Source organism: Chrysochloris asiatica, unplaced genomic scaffold (assembly GCF_000296735.1).
Source record: "Chrysochloris asiatica unplaced genomic scaffold, ChrAsi1.0 scaffold00105, whole genome shotgun sequence".
Taxonomy (NCBI): Eukaryota; Metazoa; Chordata; class Mammalia; order Afrosoricida; family Chrysochloridae; genus Chrysochloris; species Chrysochloris asiatica.
This window is the reverse complement of record NW_006408623.1, coordinates 4,556,455-4,579,521: the sequence shown is the minus strand read 5'-3', so window position 1 is coordinate 4,579,521 and position 23,067 is coordinate 4,556,455. Positions and strand designations below refer to the sequence as shown.

Genomic DNA, 23,067 nt, shown 5'->3' with positions numbered 1-23,067 from the left:
AACACCATCAGCACCATCAACACCACCACGAACACCATCAGCACCAGCACCCCCAGAAAGAAGGAGCATCAACATCATCACCACCACCAGGAGCACCATCAGCACAAGGAAGACCACCTCCAGCACCAGCACCAGCAGAATCAGCAACATTTGCATCAGGCAGGTCCAATGGCAGGAACTCTGCCTCTGACATACAAGCAAACCAGGGCCCAGATGACAAAAGTGAATGAGCTGGCTGCCCAGGCTTCCCTAAAAGGCCACTGACCTCACCCAAGATCTCCAGCAGACCTCCAAGGACATGGTCACTGACAGCACTACCCTGGCCCCTCACTTGATCCACAGAAACCCATCCAGGACCACAAAAAAAGGAAAGGCAATTTCCCAGGGTTCTTCAGATGGCCTGGCTAATGGCATACAGCCAAAGATGGTGGCAGTATAAACCAGCCGAACTGCTTTACTAAGGGTCTGGTCACACAGGACCCCTGCTCAGCCCACTGACACATCAGGTAAGCTTCAAATGCCCCGTTCTTGGGCCACCTTAGGTAACCTTCGTTATTAATTTCTTTTAATTTCTACATTCACTAGGAGTCCTGGTGTGGCACTGCAGGTTAATGCATTGGACTGCAAGGTCGGTTTGAATCTCAAGGTTGGCGGTTCAAGCTTACCAGCTGCTCCTCAGAAACCCTATACAGGGTCGTTATGAGCAAAAACCAACTCAATGGCACTGAACAACAACATATTCGCTTACTTGAATGCAATCTCCATAAGAACAGAAGTCTCCTTGGTCTCATTAATGAGAAAGCCAGCTCATTCACTTTCATCATCTGGGCCCTGGTTTGCTTGTATGTCAGAGGCAGAGTTCCTGCCATTGGACAGCCAAGGTCTGATAGCGGTAGTGTGTGTGTGTGTTATCTACTCAATCTGGAGAAGAGATTTCTCTTCTTCTAGAACACATAATGAATATTAACTTTAGCTTTATGGATTGGTTGTTTATCCATAAGCCACAGTACTTTACACTGTAAGTAGTCAGGGGGTGACTGCCGTCCAAAGCAGTCCTTGTCCACCCTAGGATGACCTCCTAAGGACAGAGACATGATAACAAGATCTTGCCCGCTCTTCTGTTGACCCAGTTTTCCTGGCCACGTCCCAAGCTGATCTGGACAATGATGCACAAGCACATGTATGTGTGTGGTTGTTTCCATTCGTTTAATTTACAATTACCTGTGCATAGATGTACAATTAGTCTACAGTGAAAACCAAGTCTACTTCCCAGTTACTCTAGTCATCTGCCTAGCTTAAAGCAAAAATGAATGCAGACTTCTCTAGCCTTCCTTTTCAAAAGAACATCTCTTACTCCTTATATCAGTTTATAGACAAGGTCTTTCAAGAAGTGTTGGGGTACAAGTTTTAAACACTAAGTATCCTCAAACTTTATCTTCCATCATGGCTGCAAACCATGAGTTTTGAGGAAGGTATATCACACACACGTGCAAATCTGCCACAAAAGACATCTTTAAAGTGTTACAGAAGCAAGGTATTATGGTGAGGACTAAGGTGTGCCTGATCAAAGCTATGATATTTTCCATGAACTCGTATGCATGCAAAAACTTGATAATAAATAAGGACGATCAAAGAAGAATTGAGGCCCTTGAATTATGGCGTTGGTGATGAAAACTGAATATACCATGGACCGCCAGAAGAATGAACAAATCTTTCTTGGAAGAAGTTCTGCCAGAATGTTCCTTAGAAGAAACTTTGTCTCACATACTTTGGACATGTGATCACGAGGGATCTGTCCCTGGAAGAGGACATCATGCTAGGTAAAGTAGAAGGTAAAAAAGGGAGGCCTTCAACAAGATGAACTGACACAGTGGATCCAACAATGGGCCTTAAACAACACCAACAATTGTGAGACCAGCTCAGGGTAGGGCAGTGTCTGATTCTGTGGTATAGAGGGTCGCGATGAGTCAGACTCAACTCAACAGCAATCTCTAAGTAAGATTTTGGAATTTATTTGTTAGTTAGAAACTGCAGGAACAAAATCTTGACCCAATGTCTTGGAAGGTGGGTCCCGCTGGGATTTTGTTCAAGACTTTCAATTCTCAGTAAGTGTCAGAGTGCCGACATACATACAGAAATAATAAAATCCACTTGGCTCTCTCTTTGCTTTGAATCTCGGACATGCTACTTAAGTTCCCTAGCTATAGCTTGTTGTTACGTGCTGTCGAGTCAGTTCTGACTCAGCATCGCTGTTCAAGGTTTCCAAGAAGCAGCTGGTGAGTTTGAACTGTCAGCTCTGTGGTTAGCAGCCCAGTGCTGATCCTCAAGTGCCACATCAGAATTCTACCTGAAATTTACTTATCTGAAAAGCGGGAATGCTGCTTATACTTCTGAGGTTTATTGGGAGGATTCAATGATACACTGTGTATATTTGGTAAGCAATGAGCTTACAATGTAAGTGGTAGCTGCTAATGACAGTGAGGAGTCTTAGTTTGGCTCTGCGGGTTAATGTGCCGGACCACAAGGTCGGTTTAAACTGTAAGGCCGGCAGTTCAAGCTCACCAGCCACTCCTTGGAAACCCTATACAGACTTGCTATGAGTCAGAACCGACTTGACAGCACTTAACAACAACAATGACAATGAGAGAAATAATAATACTATTGTCCAAAGATACCTTTTCAAATACAAGTACACATAGAACACTAATACCTTACCAGTTGCTATGAAGTTGAATTCAACACATGGTGACCCCGTGTGTGTCAAGGTAGAACTATACTCCAAAGGGTTTTCAACATCTGATTTTTCATAAGTTGATCACCTGGGCTTTCTGCTGCGGTACCTCTGGATGAGCTTGAAGTTAGCAGCCAAGCATTTAACTACTTGCACCACTTAGAAACCCTTTCAGTAGCCTTAGAGTCATGCTTTCTGAAACAGTGACCACTGAAATGCCACCAGGGAACAAAATTCTTCATTTTAGTGAAACATCAGTTTAAAGGTGATATGTCATTTTGCTACTGAAAATAACTCTTTGAAACAGCTGTCTGGAACAACTGCTTACAACAACGTGAGTATGTGGGTTTACTTTTTCACTGGTAAATTGCAATTCATGTTAAAAATACAGATGAAGCATCACTGAAGAATCTTTAGTGTCCACACTGAGAGGGTGGTATACGTGTAAAACCTACTCCAAATTTCAAAGAATTAGTGTGAACGAAAAGAGAAGGTAAAATATCTCATCAGTAATTTTTATAATGAATACATGTCATAACACAAGTATTTTAGAACTGTCAGGTTCAATAAAATACATTATAAAAATTGATCTCACTGGATCAGAATCGACTCAATAGCACTTATAACAACAACAACATTCCTTTATAGTTTTTTGAGTGTGTGGTTACATGTGGCTGTGGTATAATGCCATTGAGTCGATACTGGCTCATAGTGACCCATGTGGCGAAGTAGAATTGCCTCACAGGTTTTTCTTGGCTTTCCATATTATGTAAGTAGATCACCAGATCTTTATCTTCCAGAGCTATTGGGTGGGTTAGAACTACCCACCTTGCAGTTAGCAGCTTAATTGTGCCATTGTGGGTCTTGTTATTGTTGTTAAGTGCTGTCGAATCCGATCCAACTCATAGCAACCCTGTCTGTACTGGGTTTCCAAGACTGTAGATCTTTACAGGAGCAGAAAGCCTCATCTTTCTCCCACAGAGCAGTCAGTGGATTCGGACTGCCGACTTTGTGGTCAGCAGTCCAGTGTCTATCCTACGGTGTCACCACACTCCCCTGTGGTTACTAGAAATTGTACAATTTTCTATGTGACTTGCACTCCACTTTCCCTAGACAGGATAGTGTAAGAGCATGCTAAGTAGCAGACATGGAAGACCTCGTGTGTGCAGTATCTCTTCTCAGTGGCCTGATGCTCACACTCTGAGCACAATCAAGCACCAGGGCTATCTGCTGTCAGGCACACTGTCCTGTGCATGTGATTCAAGGACATACCAGCGCCTATGTCTACTGACTCGGGGCAGAGGTCTAACCTGGTGAGGGAGGGAGCAGGCAGAGTGGTCCTGGTTTATTCGGCTATGTACGGTTGGGGTGAAGGCACCTCACCCCAGACAGCCAAGGCAGGGGCAGGGAGCTGGCGTGCTCAGAATGTCCACCCACGGGCTACAGGGATCGCAGGTTCTGATCCCACCTGCCCCCCCTCCACAAAGATTACAGTCAACAATAATCCGACAGCTGTTCATCCTCAGCCGTGTGGGCCCAGCCATGATGATTCATGTTCTGGTAATGGGCACAGCGTAAAAAATATTAATCTTTCAGGTATTCAACAGGCATCATCAGCTTATCAATGTCCAAGCCGAATACCCGTCTCTAACCCCATTACAGCTCTACATTTTCAAGCAGGAGACAAATTCGATAATGAATTTGTCTATTTAAAACATTCATTTTTACCAACACTGAGTAATGTGCTTCTTAATTTTTCGTTTGGCCACATTAAACAAATGATCCATAAAGTGCATTTAATAACCTTGTACTGGGTACTCAGAGCTGAGATCCAGATTAAGACTTTTAATGAGAATTAAACAGGAAAAGCCATAGACAATCATTTTATGTTCAGCCGTCTAAGAACCCTGAACTCACATGACTCAATTGATCCAAATGCATTTCCTCTGAACAAGAATGACAGAGGGTGGGGCCAGACTGGAAGGGACCATAAGGTTCATATCTTCATCTGCACATTTGGCAGATGAAGAAACCAGAAGCCAGAGAGGAGGGGCACGAGGAAGTCATACCATGAAGCATCAGCCAAGTCAATGAGATGCCCAATCCACAGTCCAAAGCCCCTTGGCCCATGCCTGCACATATATGCATAAGTATGGATTACTCCAATACATTTACATGTCACATGCAAATGGAAAATTTCCAAGCGTCATCATGATGTAAAAAGCCATGATACTCTGCAGACCCAGAATAAAGCTGACATCATTTTCTATTTTGCACATTAGTTTCCTTATCAAAGAGATGGAGTAAAGACAACTGCCCAGAGCTCCTGTCCCACCAGCTGGGCAGCATCTTTGAAGCACCTCAGCAAAACTGGACTGAGATGGCTCAAACACATGGGGTCAAATGCATCTCAGTGTCCAGGGCCACATAATTTCAACTGAGAGGGGGACAGACAACCAAAAGTTGGACCATGGTTGCATGTAGACTGTAGAACAAAGCAGGGGGGAGGGGTGTTGGGGGAAAAGAAGATCTTCTGGATATAGCCACTGGGTCCCATTATAAAAAGAGGTAGAAGGGAGTGGAACATCAGACACTAGAGTGAGGAGAAAGATGATGGTGGTTAAATGTCCACTAGTACTTTAGTAGTAAAGCCTATGTCATAAGAAAGAAGAAAGCAAAACCAGTAGAGAAAAGTCACAATGAGTTCCATCCATAGAGAGAGGAGACCATTAGAAACCAGAAAAGATTGTGCAAGAAGTACTGGTCAGACAGGGATCTGTTCTCTATGGATAGAAGGAAGGCCATCAGAAAAGGTGACTTGGTGAGTTCAGATGGAATTCTGAGGATCAACCAGTCCTTGGGCAGAATGTCACCACATAAAGGACGAGAGTTAAAACAGAAAGAGAAAGGGAGGGAAGTAGAGTGGCTGGCCTGCCTTTGAATAAGAAGTGAAGGCCACCCAATAACACAGGACTTGGTCTACACAGCCCCCTGCTGGCTACCTCACCCTAACAATGAGGTCCCACCTTATCATTGACATGAAAAAAAAAAAAATGTATACAATTAAAAAAGACTCCCTGTGTGGTGTAAATGATTAAGCACTAGACTACTAACCAAAAGGCTGAAGATTCAAATCCACCCAGAGACATCCCAGAAATAAGGCCTGGCCATCCTGGTATGGTACTCTATCACAGGTCAGCTTGAACCACAAGGTTGGCAGTTCAAACTCACTAGCCACTCCTTGGAAACCCTATACAGGGTCGCTATGAGTCGTAAACCGACTCCACAGCATTAACACAACAACATCTATTTCCAAAAGGTTACAGCCTTGAAAACCCAGTGAAGCCAAGTTCTGCATACATGGGGTCATTGTGAGTCAGAAATGACTCATTGGCAACTTTAACAACCACAGCATAAATGAAACATAATGTTAAAGTCACATGGTCCCATGCATTTTGGTGGAAGGTCTGGTAATTCAGGATGGATTTATGCAGCAGAAACAGAGCCCATAAGACTGTGGGCTAAGCTTGGGCTCTTCCCACTATTCCAAGTAATTCCATGCTGCAGGTACAAGTTGTGAGCTGTCTCATTAAGTTCAAGTTCTACTAGACAAAATCATAGGCTGGGGAAATTCAGTGACTTGAGGCCGATTGCATATGGGAAAATCAAGGCAGTTTATGTTCAACTTGCTCTTCCTGCTCTCAACATTAAGTCACAAGGATGGGCTCATCCCAAGGTGGGTACAGAGTAAAATGTCAACAGGTTATGAGTAAGTTTAGATATGCATCCCTACACAGAAAGAGACAAATTATTAAAATTCCATGAGCATCATACAGCATTAAGTGGCTTATCTATGTTTACTCCTTTATTTACACCTTGTCTTGTTCCATACGGCACTGAAGTGAATGGAGTTGTCAGAACACATTACTCATCTGGCGGGTGCAAAACCGTTTAAGAAAAGAGCGAGTGATAGATTTGTAAAGACACAACTCCTTAATCAGCACCAACATGGTGGACAGCTCCACGCCTGGGCTTCATCTTCCCCACTAGGACTTGTTACTGGTTACTCACTTCTGTGTCCTTGTCTGTAAATTGAGGAAATTACTCTTTCCCAGTTCTTCATTTTCGACTTGCTGACTCTGAAGCCTCCTGCAGACATCAAGTTCACCAAGCAATAGTCCCAAGCACAAGGTAGACACTCAATTCATTATGGTGGAATTGAAATGAATTTAATTAAGACACAAATGACCTGCCCAGAATCACTGAGTCATTTCTACACTGGAGTCCAAGTGTGGTACAGAGTCCAGGTGTGGCACTGCAAGATAATCACTGGACTACAAGTTCTGTGTGAACTGTTAAGGTCAGCTGTTCAAAGTCACCAGTCGCACCTCAGAAACTATATCTATATAGATAGGGGCTCTATGAGTCAAAACTAACTCCATGACACACTTAAAAATAAGCCTAAAATGCTTCAAAAAATGGCCTTTAAAATATATACATGGAGTCCTGGTTGTGGCATTGTAGGTTAATGTGCTGGGCTGCAAAGTCAGTTTGATCTGCAAGATTAGTGGTTCAAATTCACCAGCCACTCCTTGGAAACCCTATACAGGGTCACTATGAGTTGGAACCAACTCAATGGCATTTAACAACAACAACAAATATATATATATATATTTATCTATGTCTATATCTATCTATATCTATGTATTTTATATATATATATATAGTTGTTAAGTGCCGTTGAGTCGGTTCCGACCCATAGTGACCCTGTACAGGGTTTCCGAGGCTGTAAATCCTTATGGGAGCAGAACACCTTATCTTTCTCCCACAGAGCAGCTGGTAGTTTTGAATTGCTGGCCTTAAGGTTCACAGCCCGATTCGTAACCACTACACTACCAGAGCTCCAGATAGATAGATAGATAGATAGATAGATAGATAGATAGATAGATAGATAGATAGAGATACAGATATAGATATATAGATACATAGATATAGATAGAGAGAGAGACAGAGAGAGAGAAAAGTCTTGGTGTGGCACTGTGGATTAATGTGCCTGACTGCGAGGTCAGTTTGAGCCGCTCCTTGAAAACCCTATACAGGGTCACTATGATTTGGAAACTGACTCAATGGCACTTTACAACCACTATATGTATATAGTGGTTGTGAAGTGTGTATATATATATACATGAAGTATATCTATACATATATATACACATATTCTTGTTACATGTTGTCAAAAGACATAGTGACATCCAGAATAAGAGATAAAAAGGGCACCTTAGTTTACAAATAAAGATTGAAAGTTTCTTAAGACATGAAGAAGAAAAAAAAAAAAAAAAAACAGAAAGAGAAGACGTTAATTATGTTCCACCATTATTTAAAAGACTCTTCAGGCTCCCCAGCTGGTAACGCTCATTCGCTGCCATCAGCACAACTATCTAATTGAAGTATTCCAGAATGCTGTAGGAGTGATACATTAAGTGACTGTGGCATTCCATGGTCCCAACCCCAATTTTTCTTTCCTTCCAACATCCATCAAGTTAACAGCACAACTAGAGTAGCTCTGGATTTAAGAGCCTGTTTAAAGAGAAATCTCTCTCCATTTGAAACAATGAGGAAGCTCAAGAGATTTTGTTTTGATTTGCTTATGGATCAAAGCATTACAAAGATATATTTTACAAGTCACATACTAACCGCACAGCTTTTATTTTCTACAATGCACAAGAAGTTGACTAGTCCTTTTCAGAGAAGGGAATTTTCTACCTTGGATCTAATGATGATGAAAATAGTCAAGAATTCAGACTTGAATATTTTCTAATGGTTTGTCCCAATAGGGATCTGAGCTTTGCCTTCCAGTTTCAAAGGGCTGCTACAACTAACGTTTTCCTTATTAAGAAGGAGAATTTTACTCCGTTTGGTAACTTTAAGATTCATTCACCTTGAAAATAAGAATGAGGGAAATAAATCTAGCTTTCTAGATGTTCATTAAAAAAAAAAAAAAAGCTCTCTATTATTCATAAAATGGAAGCTAAATGAAGTTTCCAGAGCTGAACTGGGTCTAGAAAAAGCCTGCCTGCCCTGGTGAAGGGAAGCCACAGGTATGGCCAACTACCAGAAAGAAAACAGGGGAGTGGCTGTCTTCATTTCCCAGTGATGATGCCAAAGACATACTACAAGCAGGAGGTTCTCAATAATGGAAATCCTCAAGTCCAAGCGCAACGTGGAGCTCTAAGTGGAGGTCCTTCTTTGTCTAGATTTTATACACCAATCTTCAAATATTAACTCTCTTATATCTCATATTTCCCCCGCCACCAAACCCCTACAAAAATATAGGCACATTAAGTACACTGTAAGATTACACAATATCTGCCAATTGTTTGGTTGCTGTAAAGTTCCGTCAAGTCAGTTCTGACTCATACGGTTTCCGAGGAGTGGTTGTTGGGTTTGAACTTTGCACTTTGTGGTTAGCAGCCTCATGCTTATCCTACAGCGCCACACCAGGCCATATAGAAACAAGGAATGACTTCATCTGCAAGAAGACAAAAATGATTGAGTGCTCCTTGGAACAAATTTCCCAAAGGCTGGAATTCAGAACAGGGGCAAGAGAACCCACAGCAGTGAGGCTGCATGCTCCCCGAGTCTTCACCTTCAGTCCACGTTTCTTGCAAGGGTGTCCAATGATTTTGTCTGATTCAACAGCAAGGCTAGTTTAGGTTGATTCATTTCATTGCCATGTCTATAATGCTAATGTAAAATATTTCTGTGAGCATAAATCTTAAACCTTTATGTCCTTGTGTTTCTTTTAATTACATTGATACTTTTTCCTCCTATAACAGGATCTAAGCTTTCATTTTCACAGCTTTTGTCAGATATGTGGGCAACAGTTTAATCGCATGGGAACAAAACTACAAATGCACAAATTATAAAGCTCTGACCTTCTCCTTTTCTTTGCATCTTGCTTTGGAAATCAGCTCGCTCCACACCATAGATTATATGCAAGAGTCATCTCTTTGTGAAGCACATAATCTATTTAACCAGCTCTCAAGTAGTCAAGTCACATCGAGAGACAACACTTGGAAGCCATTAGAGCCCATTCATTGGCTCTCATGCACAGCATGCTAACGAGTTGAAGGCCCCTCACCTGAGCAAGGGAGCAGGCGCTGAGGCTGCCAAGGCATCTGCAAGACATCAGCATGGGGACCAGACCCTGTATCCAGCTGCCCTTTCTGAACAGTGTCATTTGTGCTAGGATCCACACAGTCTCTTTCAGAATGCATCCTCATCAAATGCTCTGATGGTTGGGCTCCACTTCAAAATATCTCAGGGAGGGCATACTTCTGTGAGGTCACGGGGAAGAAGTGTGGCTGGAAACTCTAATCCCTTCTGAGTGCTATGGTACCAAGCAGCAGAATCAATACAAACATGCAGGGGAAGGCAGAGGCCATGTGGTGATTCAGAAGCACAAGAATGTCAAGAATTTTCCAGCAGCTAAAAGCAAAAGAGCCCCTGAGAGGTACAAAAGATTGAACACTGCACAAGCAGCTGAAAGGTTGGAGGTTCCAAACCAGCCAGAAGCACCTCTCTGAAAATCATCCTGTATTCTAGTTCAGAAAAGTCACAGGCCTTGGAAATCCCTATGGAAAAGTTCTACCCCCACAACCACGGGGCAACCAGGAGTCGAAGTCTTGTTTGTCTTGACAGCAAAGAGCAGCAACGCTAGGAGCTGAAAGACACATGGAAGGATACTGCTTTAGAGCCAGTGGCCTGATCTGGACTTCCGGTATCCAGACTGGAAGATCTGCTGCTGTTTTCTAACACTCCCACTTTGTGGTATTGTTACAGCAACCTACATAGACCAGCACAGAGACCCTCAGTCAGATAATCTCTGTCGAGAAACAGCCAAATGAGCCACCCTCTCTGCCAAAATGTATGCTTACTGTTGTAGCTTAAAAACCGCAGCTGATGGACCTTGGGTCTCCATGTCCTGATGTTGTTGTTGTTGTTAAGTGCCGTCGAGTCAGTTCCGACCCATAGAGACCCTGTACAGGGTTTCCGAGGATGTAAATCCTTACAGGAGTAGAAAGCCTCATCTTTCTCCCGCGAAGCGGCTGGTAGTTTCGAACCGCTGACCTTAAGGTTCGCAGCCCAATTCGTAACCACTACGCTACCAGAGCATGTCCTGATAGATGATGAAAAAGGAACACAAAGGGAAGGCAAGGCTGAAAGCAAGCAGAGTGCTACTGTGTTTATTAAGTGTTCAGCCCTGTATAGGACTTCTAAGGAGCAGCTGGTGGGTTTGAACGGTCAACCATGTGGTTTGCATTCCAGTGCTGATCCTACACCACCACACTAAGAGTCCAAAGTACTATGGTTGTTCTTGTTAAATGCCGTTGACGCTGAGTTGGCTCCAATTCATGGCAACCCTATATAGGGTTTCCGAGGAGCAGCAGGGTTAAATGGAACCCAAAGGTGACAAGGAAAGACTTTCCGCAGGGGAGCAACTCCAGTTTCAGAACTCACTGGCCACATCCATGTGACCCCATGGAAGGAGGCCTCTGAATGCCATGGGAAGAGCCTGCTACCAGGAGAGGAACCAGGGCATTTCTCCGTGTGAGTGAAGCAACCCACACACCAAATTGCTGACGTGGGACTGTTGCTTTTCCCTTGAGGCCCTAGAGTGGAATCCAGAGTGATGGATCCAGAGCACACTGCCAAGAGACTGTTGACTCAGGGCTACGAGCAGCTGTCATCTCACGTGCAGCTACATCTAGTGATAGCAAGTTCTAACCATCTGCAGATGGAGGGTGAGAGTTAGACTCATCCCCCCAGGTCAGGAACCAGGACAGTGACAACTCCTTTTATCACTTCACAAGAAATAGAACAAAGTAGGAAAACCAGGGCTGTAATATCTCATCAGATAATGGATAGGTTTTAAATATTTATAGCAAATGTGCACAGAATCTTTTGTAAAAGCAATGATATCTTTGTAAGAACAGACCAACTGGAAGATTTCCACAGCTCAGTCTCTCCTGGCAAGGGCGGAAGATGGCTACTGGATGTTTTGAAGGCTCAGGAGCTTACAGATTAGACTGTCATGGCTATCACTGCTATTCATACTCAGACGATTCCTAAAACTCAAAGTTTATGAAAGGGATCATACTGAACATCAGGTCTCAAAATGCACCCATCAGTCATTCCACATTCAAGTCTACAAATCATGGCTTAGACGATGTCTACTATTGGGGAGTTCTGGAGTTGCTGGTAAGACATGAAGCTTCAAGCCAATTTGGGCTCATTTAGCCCTGAATAATCTCAGATTCATAAATTTCATACAATCTCACTTACTATGTTGTGCAAAGCTTGCAGTGATATTTAAAAAAAAATCCTGACTTCACACTTAAAACAGCAGGTTAAGCATTCTAAAATATTACCTGGCAACACCTTGTTAAAGAAAACAAAGAACAGATATTGCAGAATATTTAATTATGCTCAGGAGGAACATGTACATAGACTAAGAGGCAGTTGCTCAAACAGAATAAGGGGATACTGACTGATTCAAAATCAGGAAAGGTGTGCACCAGGGCTGTGTCCTATCACCATACTTATTCAATCTGCATGCTGAGCAAACACTATGAGAAACTGGATTATATGAAGAAGAACAAGGCATCAGGATCGGAGGAAGATTCGTTACTATGAATATGATACAACCATGCTTGCTGGAAGTGAAGAGGATTTCAAATATTTACTGATGAAGATGAAAGACTACAGCCTTCAGTATGTATTACCCTCAATGTAAAGAAAACAAGAATTCTCACACTGGACGAATAAATAACAGCCTGATAAATGGAGAAATCACTGAAGTTGTCAATGACTTCATTTTGCTCATGCTCACAATCAACACTCACAGAAGCAGCAATCAAGAAATCAAATGAAGTACTACTTCAGATAAATCTACTACACAAGACTTCTTTAAAGTGCTCAAGAGCATAGATGTTAGTTTGAGGGCTAAGGTGCATCTGATCCAAACCATGGTATTTTCAATATCATACAAAATGCATATGAAAGCTGGACAATGAAAAGAATGTCTGTAGAAGAATTCATGCATTTGAGTTATGGTATTGGGGGAAAATATTCAAAGTGTTATGGACTACCAGAAGAACAAATGAATCAGTGTTAGAAGAAGTACATCCAGAATGTTCCTTAGAAGCCAAAATAGTTAAGACTTCATCTCACATTCTTTGAACATGGTAACAGGAGAGACCAGCCCCTGGAGAAGGACATTATGCTTAGTAAAATGGAGTGTCAGCCAAAAAGAGAAAGATTCCCCAATGAGAGGGGCTGACACAACGACAACAGCAACAACAATTGTGAGAAATGTAACAACAATTGTGAAGATGGGGCAATGTTTCATTCTGTGTGTGTGCACAGGGTCACTATGAGTTGGAACCAACTTGACGGCCCTGGATACCATAGATGTCTACGCACTCGGCTGCTAACTGAGAGGCAGGAGGCTTAAGTGCACCCACAGGGAACTCGAAAGAAAAGCTTGGCTATTAACTTTTGAACTATCAGTCACTGAAAGACCTGTGGGACATAGTTAAACGAGGATACCATGAGCCGGAGTCCCCTAAAACCCGATTGACAGCAGTTGGATTTTATTATATGTTGCTCAATTCCAAAACAGAATTTCAGGCAATCTATAATAAGAAGAGTTGTAGACCTAGAGTGTGAAAACAGAATAAGGAACAAAAACACAACCACTGAACACTGAGGATAACATAATTACCAAAAATAATTGAGTTTCACGTAAACACTTTAATTTCTAAAGAAACAGAAAACTTGGCAATAGAAAACATTTTTTCTTTTTCTTTTTTTTTTTTGGCCATGAACTATTGTGGATAAACACTGGACTGCTAACTGGAAAGTCAGTGATTCAAACCCACCAGCTATTCCTAGGAAACCCTATAAAGGGTGGCTATGATTTGGAACGAACTCCACAGCACTTAATAACAACCATTTCTTATTCAAATGACATAGTGCATTGGGCAAGTCTACTGCAAAACACCTCTTTGAAGTGTTCAAAAGGAACGATGGCACTTTGAGAACTAAGGTGCACAAGACCCAAGATATGGTATTTTCAATCACCACATATGCAAGTGAAAGCTGGACAATGAAAAAAAAATTTTTTTTAAAGATCAAAGAAGAAATGAGCCTTGTGAATTAAGGTGTTGGTAAAGAATACTGAATATAACATGAACTTCCAGAAACATGAACATATCTGTCTTGGAGGAAGTACGAGGGGACTTTAAAAAGTTGATGGATAAATTCCGTTATCTTTCAACTTCATTTTTCCACAAACTTCTTGAAGCCTTGTCATAAAGTCAGAATGCTACTTAGAATCAATGATGATGAGGCTTCATCTCATGTATTTTGGAAGTGTTGTTAGGCGGGACTATTACCTCAAGAAGAACATCATGCAGGAAAAGTAGAGAACCCACAAAAAAAGAGACCCTCAATGAAATGGACTGAAAACGTGGCTCCAACAGTGGTTTCAAACACAGCAACGACTGTGAGGATGGCACAGGACTGGGCAGTGTTTATTCTGAAATACATAGGGTCACTCGCTATGATTCAGAACAGACTCGACATCACCTAACAACACTTTATTAATTGACATTTAAAGTAGGTAGACACAAAGTAACTTGGGCAAAGGAGAAGGCAAAAATGAATGGATGGATGGGCGGATGTGTTATTACTGGTTTGGGTTCAAAACTAAAGTCTTTTTGATTAAATAGTTTACATTTTAGGTGATTATTAAAACGGAGCGAAACAGCAAGCTAAACCAAGCTTTGCAAAGGAAATTCTGAAATACAGACAAATGTAACCTTAAGAAAATCTTCCTCATATCAGCTCTCAATAAAAGTTCAGCATTGTCCACAGACATTTGTTAATTCAGGGAATATCACGATGGAGGTGGTGATGGTGATGCTGATGGTGATGGTGGTTTTGATGATGATGGTTGTGATGGCGCTGGTGGTTGAGATGGTGGTGGTGGTGACTGTGGTGATGCTGGTAGTGATGGTGGTAATGGTGGTGGAGGTGTTGCTGGTAGAGGTGGTGATGGTGGTGGAGGTGGTGATTATGGAGGTTTTGGTGATGGTGGTAATGGTGGTGGAGGTGTTGGTGGTGGTGGAGGTAGTGATTATGGAGGTGGTGGTACTGATGATGCTAATGGTGGTATGTATGTGTGCACTTGTCCCCATTGTACCATATGAACTTGTGGGTTTGACGGGTGGGAATTGAGATATCAATAATCTAATAAGACTAAGATGCAACATATTGTGGTGATTTTCCTTGCTCTGTTATAAAGTACAGTCAAAACACAAAGGTAATGGACCCCATCCATCACCTCCCTCATCGTCCCTTCCTTTAACCCTACTGTAATTCTGTAAGATTTGAAAAATTCCTGGGGAGCAAGAAGACTCAGTTGTCTGGGGAGAGCCTGGGACATGGGTAGTCTGATTCATGCCTCACTGGCTGTACATCCTAGACAGTAAAGGTACCATTGATTTATGGGTCCAAAATGTGATGGAAGGGTTTCCAGTTCAGAAGGAGATCTTCAGAAAAACCAACCACTTCTTGGTTTGGTGGGTTTTCTCTAAAGCAGGGATGGGGAGACTATTTTTCTGCCAAGGGCCATTTGGATATTTACAACATCATTTGCAGGCCATACAAAATTGTCAACTTAAAAATTAGCCTGCTATATTTGATCAAACATCTAATTAACTCACTCCTAATGGGGTAGCTGGAACTGTGGTTGTCTTGGCAGGGTCAGACTAGATAACATTCTCCACTCCTGCTTTAGAGAACACTGTCACCCAGTAAAGTTGTACCATTTTCTCCCAGCATAAGCTGTAAACTCAAGTACATTTAACGAAATTAAATCAAGAAACAAGACTTAAACCAAGAGACAAACCCAGTTCCCAGCAGCATGAAGCTAAACAACAGTGAGTTTCTTAGTCCAACCAGTCACTCGCTCCACTTGGCCCTTCCAGTTCTGGGCTGCTCCATCCTTGGAATATCACCGGGAGTTACAAAGAATTCAACGCACGCAGATGGAAGACAGGCGATTGGAATGGCAAAGAGCCGCACACAAATGGAACAGAATGACTCTGTGCCCCTTAGTCAAGCATGCAACTCAGCCAGACTCGCATTTGCTTCCAACAAATGAGGGAGGTTACAGAATTATGAAAGGTTTGAAGCTTTCAATAAAAGTGCATGTCAAGTGTAAAATATTAATTCAATCTGTCCAAACAGAAAGAAAATGATTAATAAAAAGAGTAGAGATAAAGTGGGAAATAGAAGGTGTTCCTCAGGATAAATGAGTTGAAGAATCATTAAAATTCGTATTACTTTGAGGAGACTTTGATGAAACCCTTCAAAGAATACAAAGTTTGGGGAAAGAGAGAAACATTATTTCTAAATGTAAAGAAAACTTGAACATTTTCTTTGCAATCACCTCCATGGAAGCAGGTGATTGTCTTCCCAGGATGACAATCAGACGTTTTTAAGGGTGACAATGTGCGCTGATTACCCTGGGGCTTCATGTACACCTAAATTACCAACCACAAGGTTCTGCCTTCATTTTTCAATGGTCTATTACCCGACTGTGTCAATTACCATTCTCTTGTAAGGGCTCAGTCTTCCCGTCTTATAATGGAGATGTTTTAATTGGTTGAACCTCCACTCCTTCCAGAACGGAAAGGAGAATTTCTGAGGGGTCAAGTTTCCGGAGACACAGACTATATTGACAATGTAATGATTCTAGGGTTCTACTCACCATGCTGTATGAAGAGGTCACTGTGAATGATTTCAATCAAGCAATACAGCTTCTGAATGGTCAGCAAACCCATGGGAACATTGAGGATGAATTCAGTAAACATTTTGCTATGAGAAAATACACAAGTGCAAGACTTTAGGGATACACTCAGGTAACAAAACTACCCAACGCTGTAACAGGATAGTACTAAGATATAAGGTCATTGTTGTTAAGTGCCATTGAGGCGTTTCTGACTATGAGCAATCAAGGAGCTTCCGAGGAGTGGCTGGTGAGTTTCAACTGCTGACCTTGCAGCCCATTGCTTAACTTACAGCACTACACCGGGACACCATAAGGCTACTAAATGGCCACTAAGTGTCATAGGCATATTGAACAATGCTCTTTGTATAATATGAGCAAATTCTTATCCAACAAAATGCTTTGAAGTTATAGCTTTCACTTCACCACACCAGAATGGCTATAATTCAAAAGACAGATAATAATAAGTATTGGCAAGGATTCAGATTAACTGGAACTTTCATTCATGGCTGTTATTTCATGTAAAATCAACACCCTATCATTGATTGGATACTGTCTCATAGCAACCTGATAGGAAAGAGTAGATCTGTCCCACAGGGTTTCCAAGACTGTAAATCTTTACGAAAGGACACTGCCACATCGTTCTCACACATAGTCATGGGGTGGTGGTTATGCACCAGCGAGTCAGTTCCGAGTCATAGAGACCCTGTATATAGTTTCTGGGACTATGAATCTTTAAGGGAGCAGAAAGTTTTATCTTTCTCCTGTGTAGAAGCAGGTAAATTCAAACTGCTGACCTTTCAGTTAGCAGCCCAACACATAACCCAATACTCTACCATTCCTTACTGTTACCATAAAACCCAGCACTTCTAGACATATACCCCAAAAAAAAAGGAAAATATATGTTCACAAAGCACACACACAACATATACAGGAATCTAGAATCCTTAATCAAAGTATATGAAATGTGGATACAGCCCAAAGGTACATGATGGATAAAGTGTAATAGAGTATGATTTCACCACTAAAAAATTAAATTATGATAGACATATCACAAATGTGGTTGAATCTTGAAAACATTATTCTAAGTGAAAGAAGCTAGCTACATAACGTATGAACCCAATGGTATGAAATTCCCAGCAAAGGTTAGACTACTGATACAGACGCCAGACTACTGAAAGTCTAAAGCTGAGAGTGGGAATGGGCACAGAGCCCTTCTAGGGCTGACGAAAATGCTCTAAAACTGGATTGCGGAGATGGTTGCATGCCTATGTCCATATACTAAACACCACTGACTTCATAACCACATGACACAGGTGAATTTTATGGGGCATAAATAATAACATCCCAATGAGACTTTTCTTTATGAAATGTTATGTTTGCCAAAGGGCCATAAACCGACTTGAAGGAATGTTGGAAGAAGACTTCCTGTTAGGAATCAAAAAAATGCAAAACAAAAATGACTAAGTTCTGGTTCACCAACTGCATTCGGCAAGGTGCTTGAAAATAAGCTTTCTCAGTATTGGCAAAGATTGGTAGGCCAGACATCAGTCTACATTGGTGGGATACTGGTTTGACCTTTTAGAAGGGCGATTTGACAATATCTATTAAAAGTCTTTGAAGAAAATACGGGGCTCAACAACTCAACGCCTGTGTTTATGCCACTGCCATAAATAAATTCATATTAATGATATTAATAATAATAATCATGCTGTGTAGTTACTAATAAAGCTGGACATGACCTAACACCCAGCAGTACAGCCTCTGTGTCATCAAAGCCCTGCCCTTCTGCCGCTGAGTCACCGTGGACCAGTTATTTAGCCTGGAATCGGGTTAATAATAGAACTTGTGTCAGAGCAATGTTGTAAAGATAACTGGATAGAACATGGAAAACACTTTGTGCACAGCCGGTTTTGTGTGGAGCGAGCAGCACACAACAGATGTCAGTAGCTCCTGACGCTGCTTAAATAAACAATGGTCCAGCCCAGGATGGAGCACCATGCAACTTATTAAAAATTATGATGCAGAGGACTGCTTGGTGACAGAGAAAAGCACAATGTCTCATATTCAAGAGTCAGTGGCAAAAGAACAAATACAATATTGAATTTTATTGCTAAAGGTGGAAGTCTTTCTCTGTGTGTGTGTGTGTGTGTGTGTGTGTGTATGTGTGTCTGCAAAGAACCCAGAGCCTTCTATTTTCAGGCAGTGACATTAAGTTTGATATTTATCCTCTTCGGTGAGCTCTTCTGCTTTTTTGAAACATGAACCAATTTTATAAATAGGAGAAGCATATACACAATTGTCGGTTCATTTTCTTAAACCATCGAGAAGGCCTTGTAGAGGGAAGCACTCAGGCACCAAGACAGACTGGCACCGATGACTAACAGACTCAAGCTCCAAAGGTAAAAACCCAGTGCAATCCACTAATGGATGATGAACATATGGATCCTTGTTCATGAAAGAGGGACAGACACAGAGGATGCTACCGTCCTCAAGCCTGTGACTTCCCCATCTCCTCCAGGTTCCCCCAGACCTGAGGGTCTCAGACATAAGCATGAATCATAACCAAGGAGAACTCCTCAAAATCCAAATGTTCATGCCTGCTTCACAGCTTCAGCCTCAGAAGGTCCACAGAGTATCCACAGCATCTGCTCTTCTAGTATGTTCCCAGGGACTGATGAAGCTACCATTCTAAGACCTATCAAGGAGAACCAGCCTTGGAGAACAGACGCAACTTAGGTTCTCCTTTCCTCACTTAAACCCCAAACCAAACCTACAGTGTCGTGTCAATTTTGACTCAGAGCAGCCCTGCAGGGCAAAGTAGAACTGGTGTCTAGAGTTGCCAAGTCTATGAATCTTTATGAAAACAGACCATCTCCTCTTCCTCCCACATAGCAACTGGTGACGTCAAAGCACCAACATTTCGGTTAGCAGCCCAGTGCTGACCCCACTGCACCACCACGGCTCCTGTGCATGTCTGTCCTGTCTTGTCGGTGCCCCAAGGGCAGAGAACAAATGCATTCATGTGTGACACCAAATCCCCAGAGACATCAATGACGTGTCCCCAGGAGCCCCTTGCCCATCACCGCCAGGTCACGAGTGACTAGTGAAGGTCGTACAGTGTGAATGGGAGGACCATGATTTATCACGGGGCACAGATGGCCCTTTATTATTATTTAGGAAGGCTTTTTTGGCTGATAAAGATGGTGCCATCCCAGGAGGGCAGATGAGGGCTGTGATCTTGGAAGTTTATGAAGGAGAAGCTGCATGTCCCACCTTCCCACGAGAAGCCCTGTCAGAATCCAGCGGCATCTACAGCTCAGACAGCTCGTGCAGAGCCTGTGCACAGTGGGACGGTTGGAAGGTGAAGAACCTGGTCTTCGCTTCAGTCTTCAGCCTCAAAACCCCAATGGCCGCTTCGCTAAGAGCTCGTGAAGCAGAGGTCTGCATGTTGCAGACAGTGGACAAGGACAGTCACCTGAAAGTTCCTGGGTTATGTTCTAAATGTTCAAAACCAAACCAAAACTCAACAGCCACATAATGACATTCAAATCCAAAAATATGCAAAATAGAAAACTAACATTAGGTACCTACTGGGCTAACCACACTATTCTTAAGAAGATACCACGATGGTGGTTGGGTGGGAGGATGATCCATTTTCCAAATAAAGTCTTAATTATCACAGTGCCACAGACATCATCAGTGTGACCCGGGGCACTAACACATGCGTGTGTAAAATAGAACCATGCACCTCCCATCAACTGAACACCCAGAAAATGAGGTCAGGCGTGGCCCGTGGGGAAGTGCTGGCATCAGGTGCCCCTTACCTGAGCTCTTTTGGATCAAATACCAGTTTCACATCATTGACAATGGTTGGTAAATATTTCAGTGCCGCTCCCTGCAAAACGAGAACAAAGAAGCAAGTTGGGCATTGTCCAGATTGGTCAGAGCTAATGCAACTTCATAGTTACTGTGAAGAGCCTCAAAATAATCACAAACAGAAAGATCATTTCATATTGAGAGATGGTTAGTAAGCATGAACACAGAGCAAAGGGAGGAGAAAGTAACTCCTCATTCACTAATTCCTACCATGTTTATTTTGACACAGAACTATGGCTATCAACATAGCGCCTGGTGGTGGTGGTTGTGATGTGCCGTGGAGTCAGGTCTGACTCATAGGGACCCTGTATAAGGTTTCTGAGGCTGTAAGTCTTTACGGGTGCAAAAAGCCCTTTCTTTCTCCCGTGTAACTGCTGGTAGTTTCGAACTGCTGACCATGAGATTAACAGCCCAACTTGTAACCCCTATGCTACCAGAGCTCCTTAACACAGTGTCTGGACCATGCTACATATAGTACGGATTTCCTTATTTCATGCTGACAAGCTTACAGCAAATGAAGAGCTGCCTCACAGAAGACTCCTCTTCCATTAGATTCATGGTAGGCACTGGTTTGGTGCTGCGGGTTAATGTGTTGGACTGCAAGGTGGGTTTGAATCACGAGGTTGGCAGTTCAAGATCACCAGCCACTCCTTGGAAACCCTATACAGGGTTGTTGACGGCACTTAACAACAACAAATCTCATCCAACAATGAGAAGGGTCTTATTTGTTCCTTTCCAAAAATGTCTGTCTGCACTGAGGCACAGTCCTTCATTAGGAATCACCCCCTTTTAATAGCTTTATCTTCTGGTATCATATTCTGATTGTCTAGAAAATGCACACCCTCAGAAGTTGGTGTCATAGTAATAGGTCCTATTACATTTGTAGCACTGTGCTAGGGTGCCTGACATTTTATCTTTAATACTAACAGTCCTCCTAGGGGGAGCTGGGAGTTCGCTGCTTTGAAAGCAGAGGAAAGAGACAATAGAAACATTAATTACTTTGATGGCACAGTTGAGTCCCTATCAGAGCTAAAATTAAAATTCCAGTTTCGTGTAAAGCCAGAACTGAATCCATCCCTTCAGCTACACCCTGGTGGGAAAAGTCCTGAATTTTAAGAGTTCTGATGGAGTCTCTGCCTTCCTATGTGTGAATAACATCAACCTATAGCACTGTGGGTTACTGCAAGGTCAGTGGTTCAAGCTCACCAGCTGCTCCTTGGAAACTTTATACAGGGTTGGTATGGGTCGGAGCTGCCTCAGTGGTACTTAACAACAATAGTAGCAGGTGTGATGCTGTGGGTTAATGTGCTGGACTGCCAAGCTGGTTTAAACAGCCTCCTGGTCATTGGTTCAAAGTTAGCAGCGTCTCTTCAGAAACCCTATACAGGGTCGCTATGGGTTGGAATCAACTCGATGGCACTTAACAACAACAGTGGTAGCAGGTAGAGTTCTGTTGTGGTGCTGTAGGATAAGCACTGGACTGCTAACCACAAAGTCAGTAGTTCAAATCCACCAGCCTCTCCTCAGAAACTTCACAGGGTCGGAACCAACTCGATGGCACTTAACAACAACAGGACATTTTAAATCAATTGATTTTCAAAAGTCACATTATTCTCCCCTTAAAAGAACTTCAATCCATACTTAACTCGTATCTCATAAAAAAATGAACTTATGAATTATAAACATAAAGCTGTAAAACATCTAGAATAACAATACTTGGGACTTTAAGCAAAGATTCTTGAATATGACACCAACAGTGCAATTTGTGACGGGAACTAACTGTAGAGTTTGTATTTTGTCAACGTTAAGAATGTCTGCTCTTCCATCAGGGACAAGTGGCATAACATAGTCCACAAAGACAATGTTCTTTATCTTACTTTGGTTAGCAGAAACTGGGCCATCTAAGGTGCAAGCAACTACTGGTCTCTACATGTGAAGAAGAAACAAGAGTGATGAAAATTGAATATGTTTAGAATCAATTTGTCCAATGGAACATATGAAGTCAGTTTCCATGACTCTGAGACCAAAAGAACTAGATGGTACCCAGCAACCACTAACAACTGTTCTGAAAGGAATCACATTAGAAGGTCCTGGGCAGAGTAGGAGAAAATATGAAACACAACATAAAATTATTAAGAAGAATGGGCATACTGACCAGGAAAAGACTGGAGGAATCTGAGACTATATTTCTCAGCTACTCTTCAGGTATGGAATGGAACTCATCCTAGAGGCCCGATTTGTAACCAAGTGGTCAATAAGTATATAGGGGGACAACAACACTAGTGAGATATGTTCAGATTGGAATGGTCAACCATTCAAGCTGAAAAGGGCAGCATTTACCTAAGGACAAAACTGAGAAGGGTTGGGAAGGCAGGTGGAATGGAAATGGAAGCACAGAGAGAGAGTGGGATAACTGTTATCACATGGAGGGGATTGCAATCACTGAGATGAAACCAAGTGTATGATTTGTGGACTGTAAAACCGATGACCTGCTCTGTATACCTTCACTCAATTCACAATAAAAACTTTTTTTTTGTAATGTCTGCTCTTCATACACCTAACTCCTTGTTGTTGTTAAGTGCCGTCGAGTCGGTTCCGA

The 23,067-nt window shown here is 42.3% G+C and overlaps 1 protein-coding gene across 1 annotated transcript in view; it reads right to left on the bottom strand.

Annotated features, from left to right (window-relative positions):
• The window catches only part of DOCK1 (dedicator of cytokinesis 1), a 576,252-nt gene that overhangs the window by 393,968 nt on the left and 159,217 nt on the right, over positions 1-23,067 (bottom strand). The window contains exons 25-26 of the mRNA XM_006867474.1: positions 20,417-20,487; positions 16,572-16,678 (exon numbers count right to left, since the gene is read on the bottom strand). Coding sequence (XP_006867536.1) covers positions 16,572-16,678; positions 20,417-20,487 — 178 coding nt within the window. The remainder of the gene's footprint in view (positions 1-16,571; positions 16,679-20,416; positions 20,488-23,067) is intronic.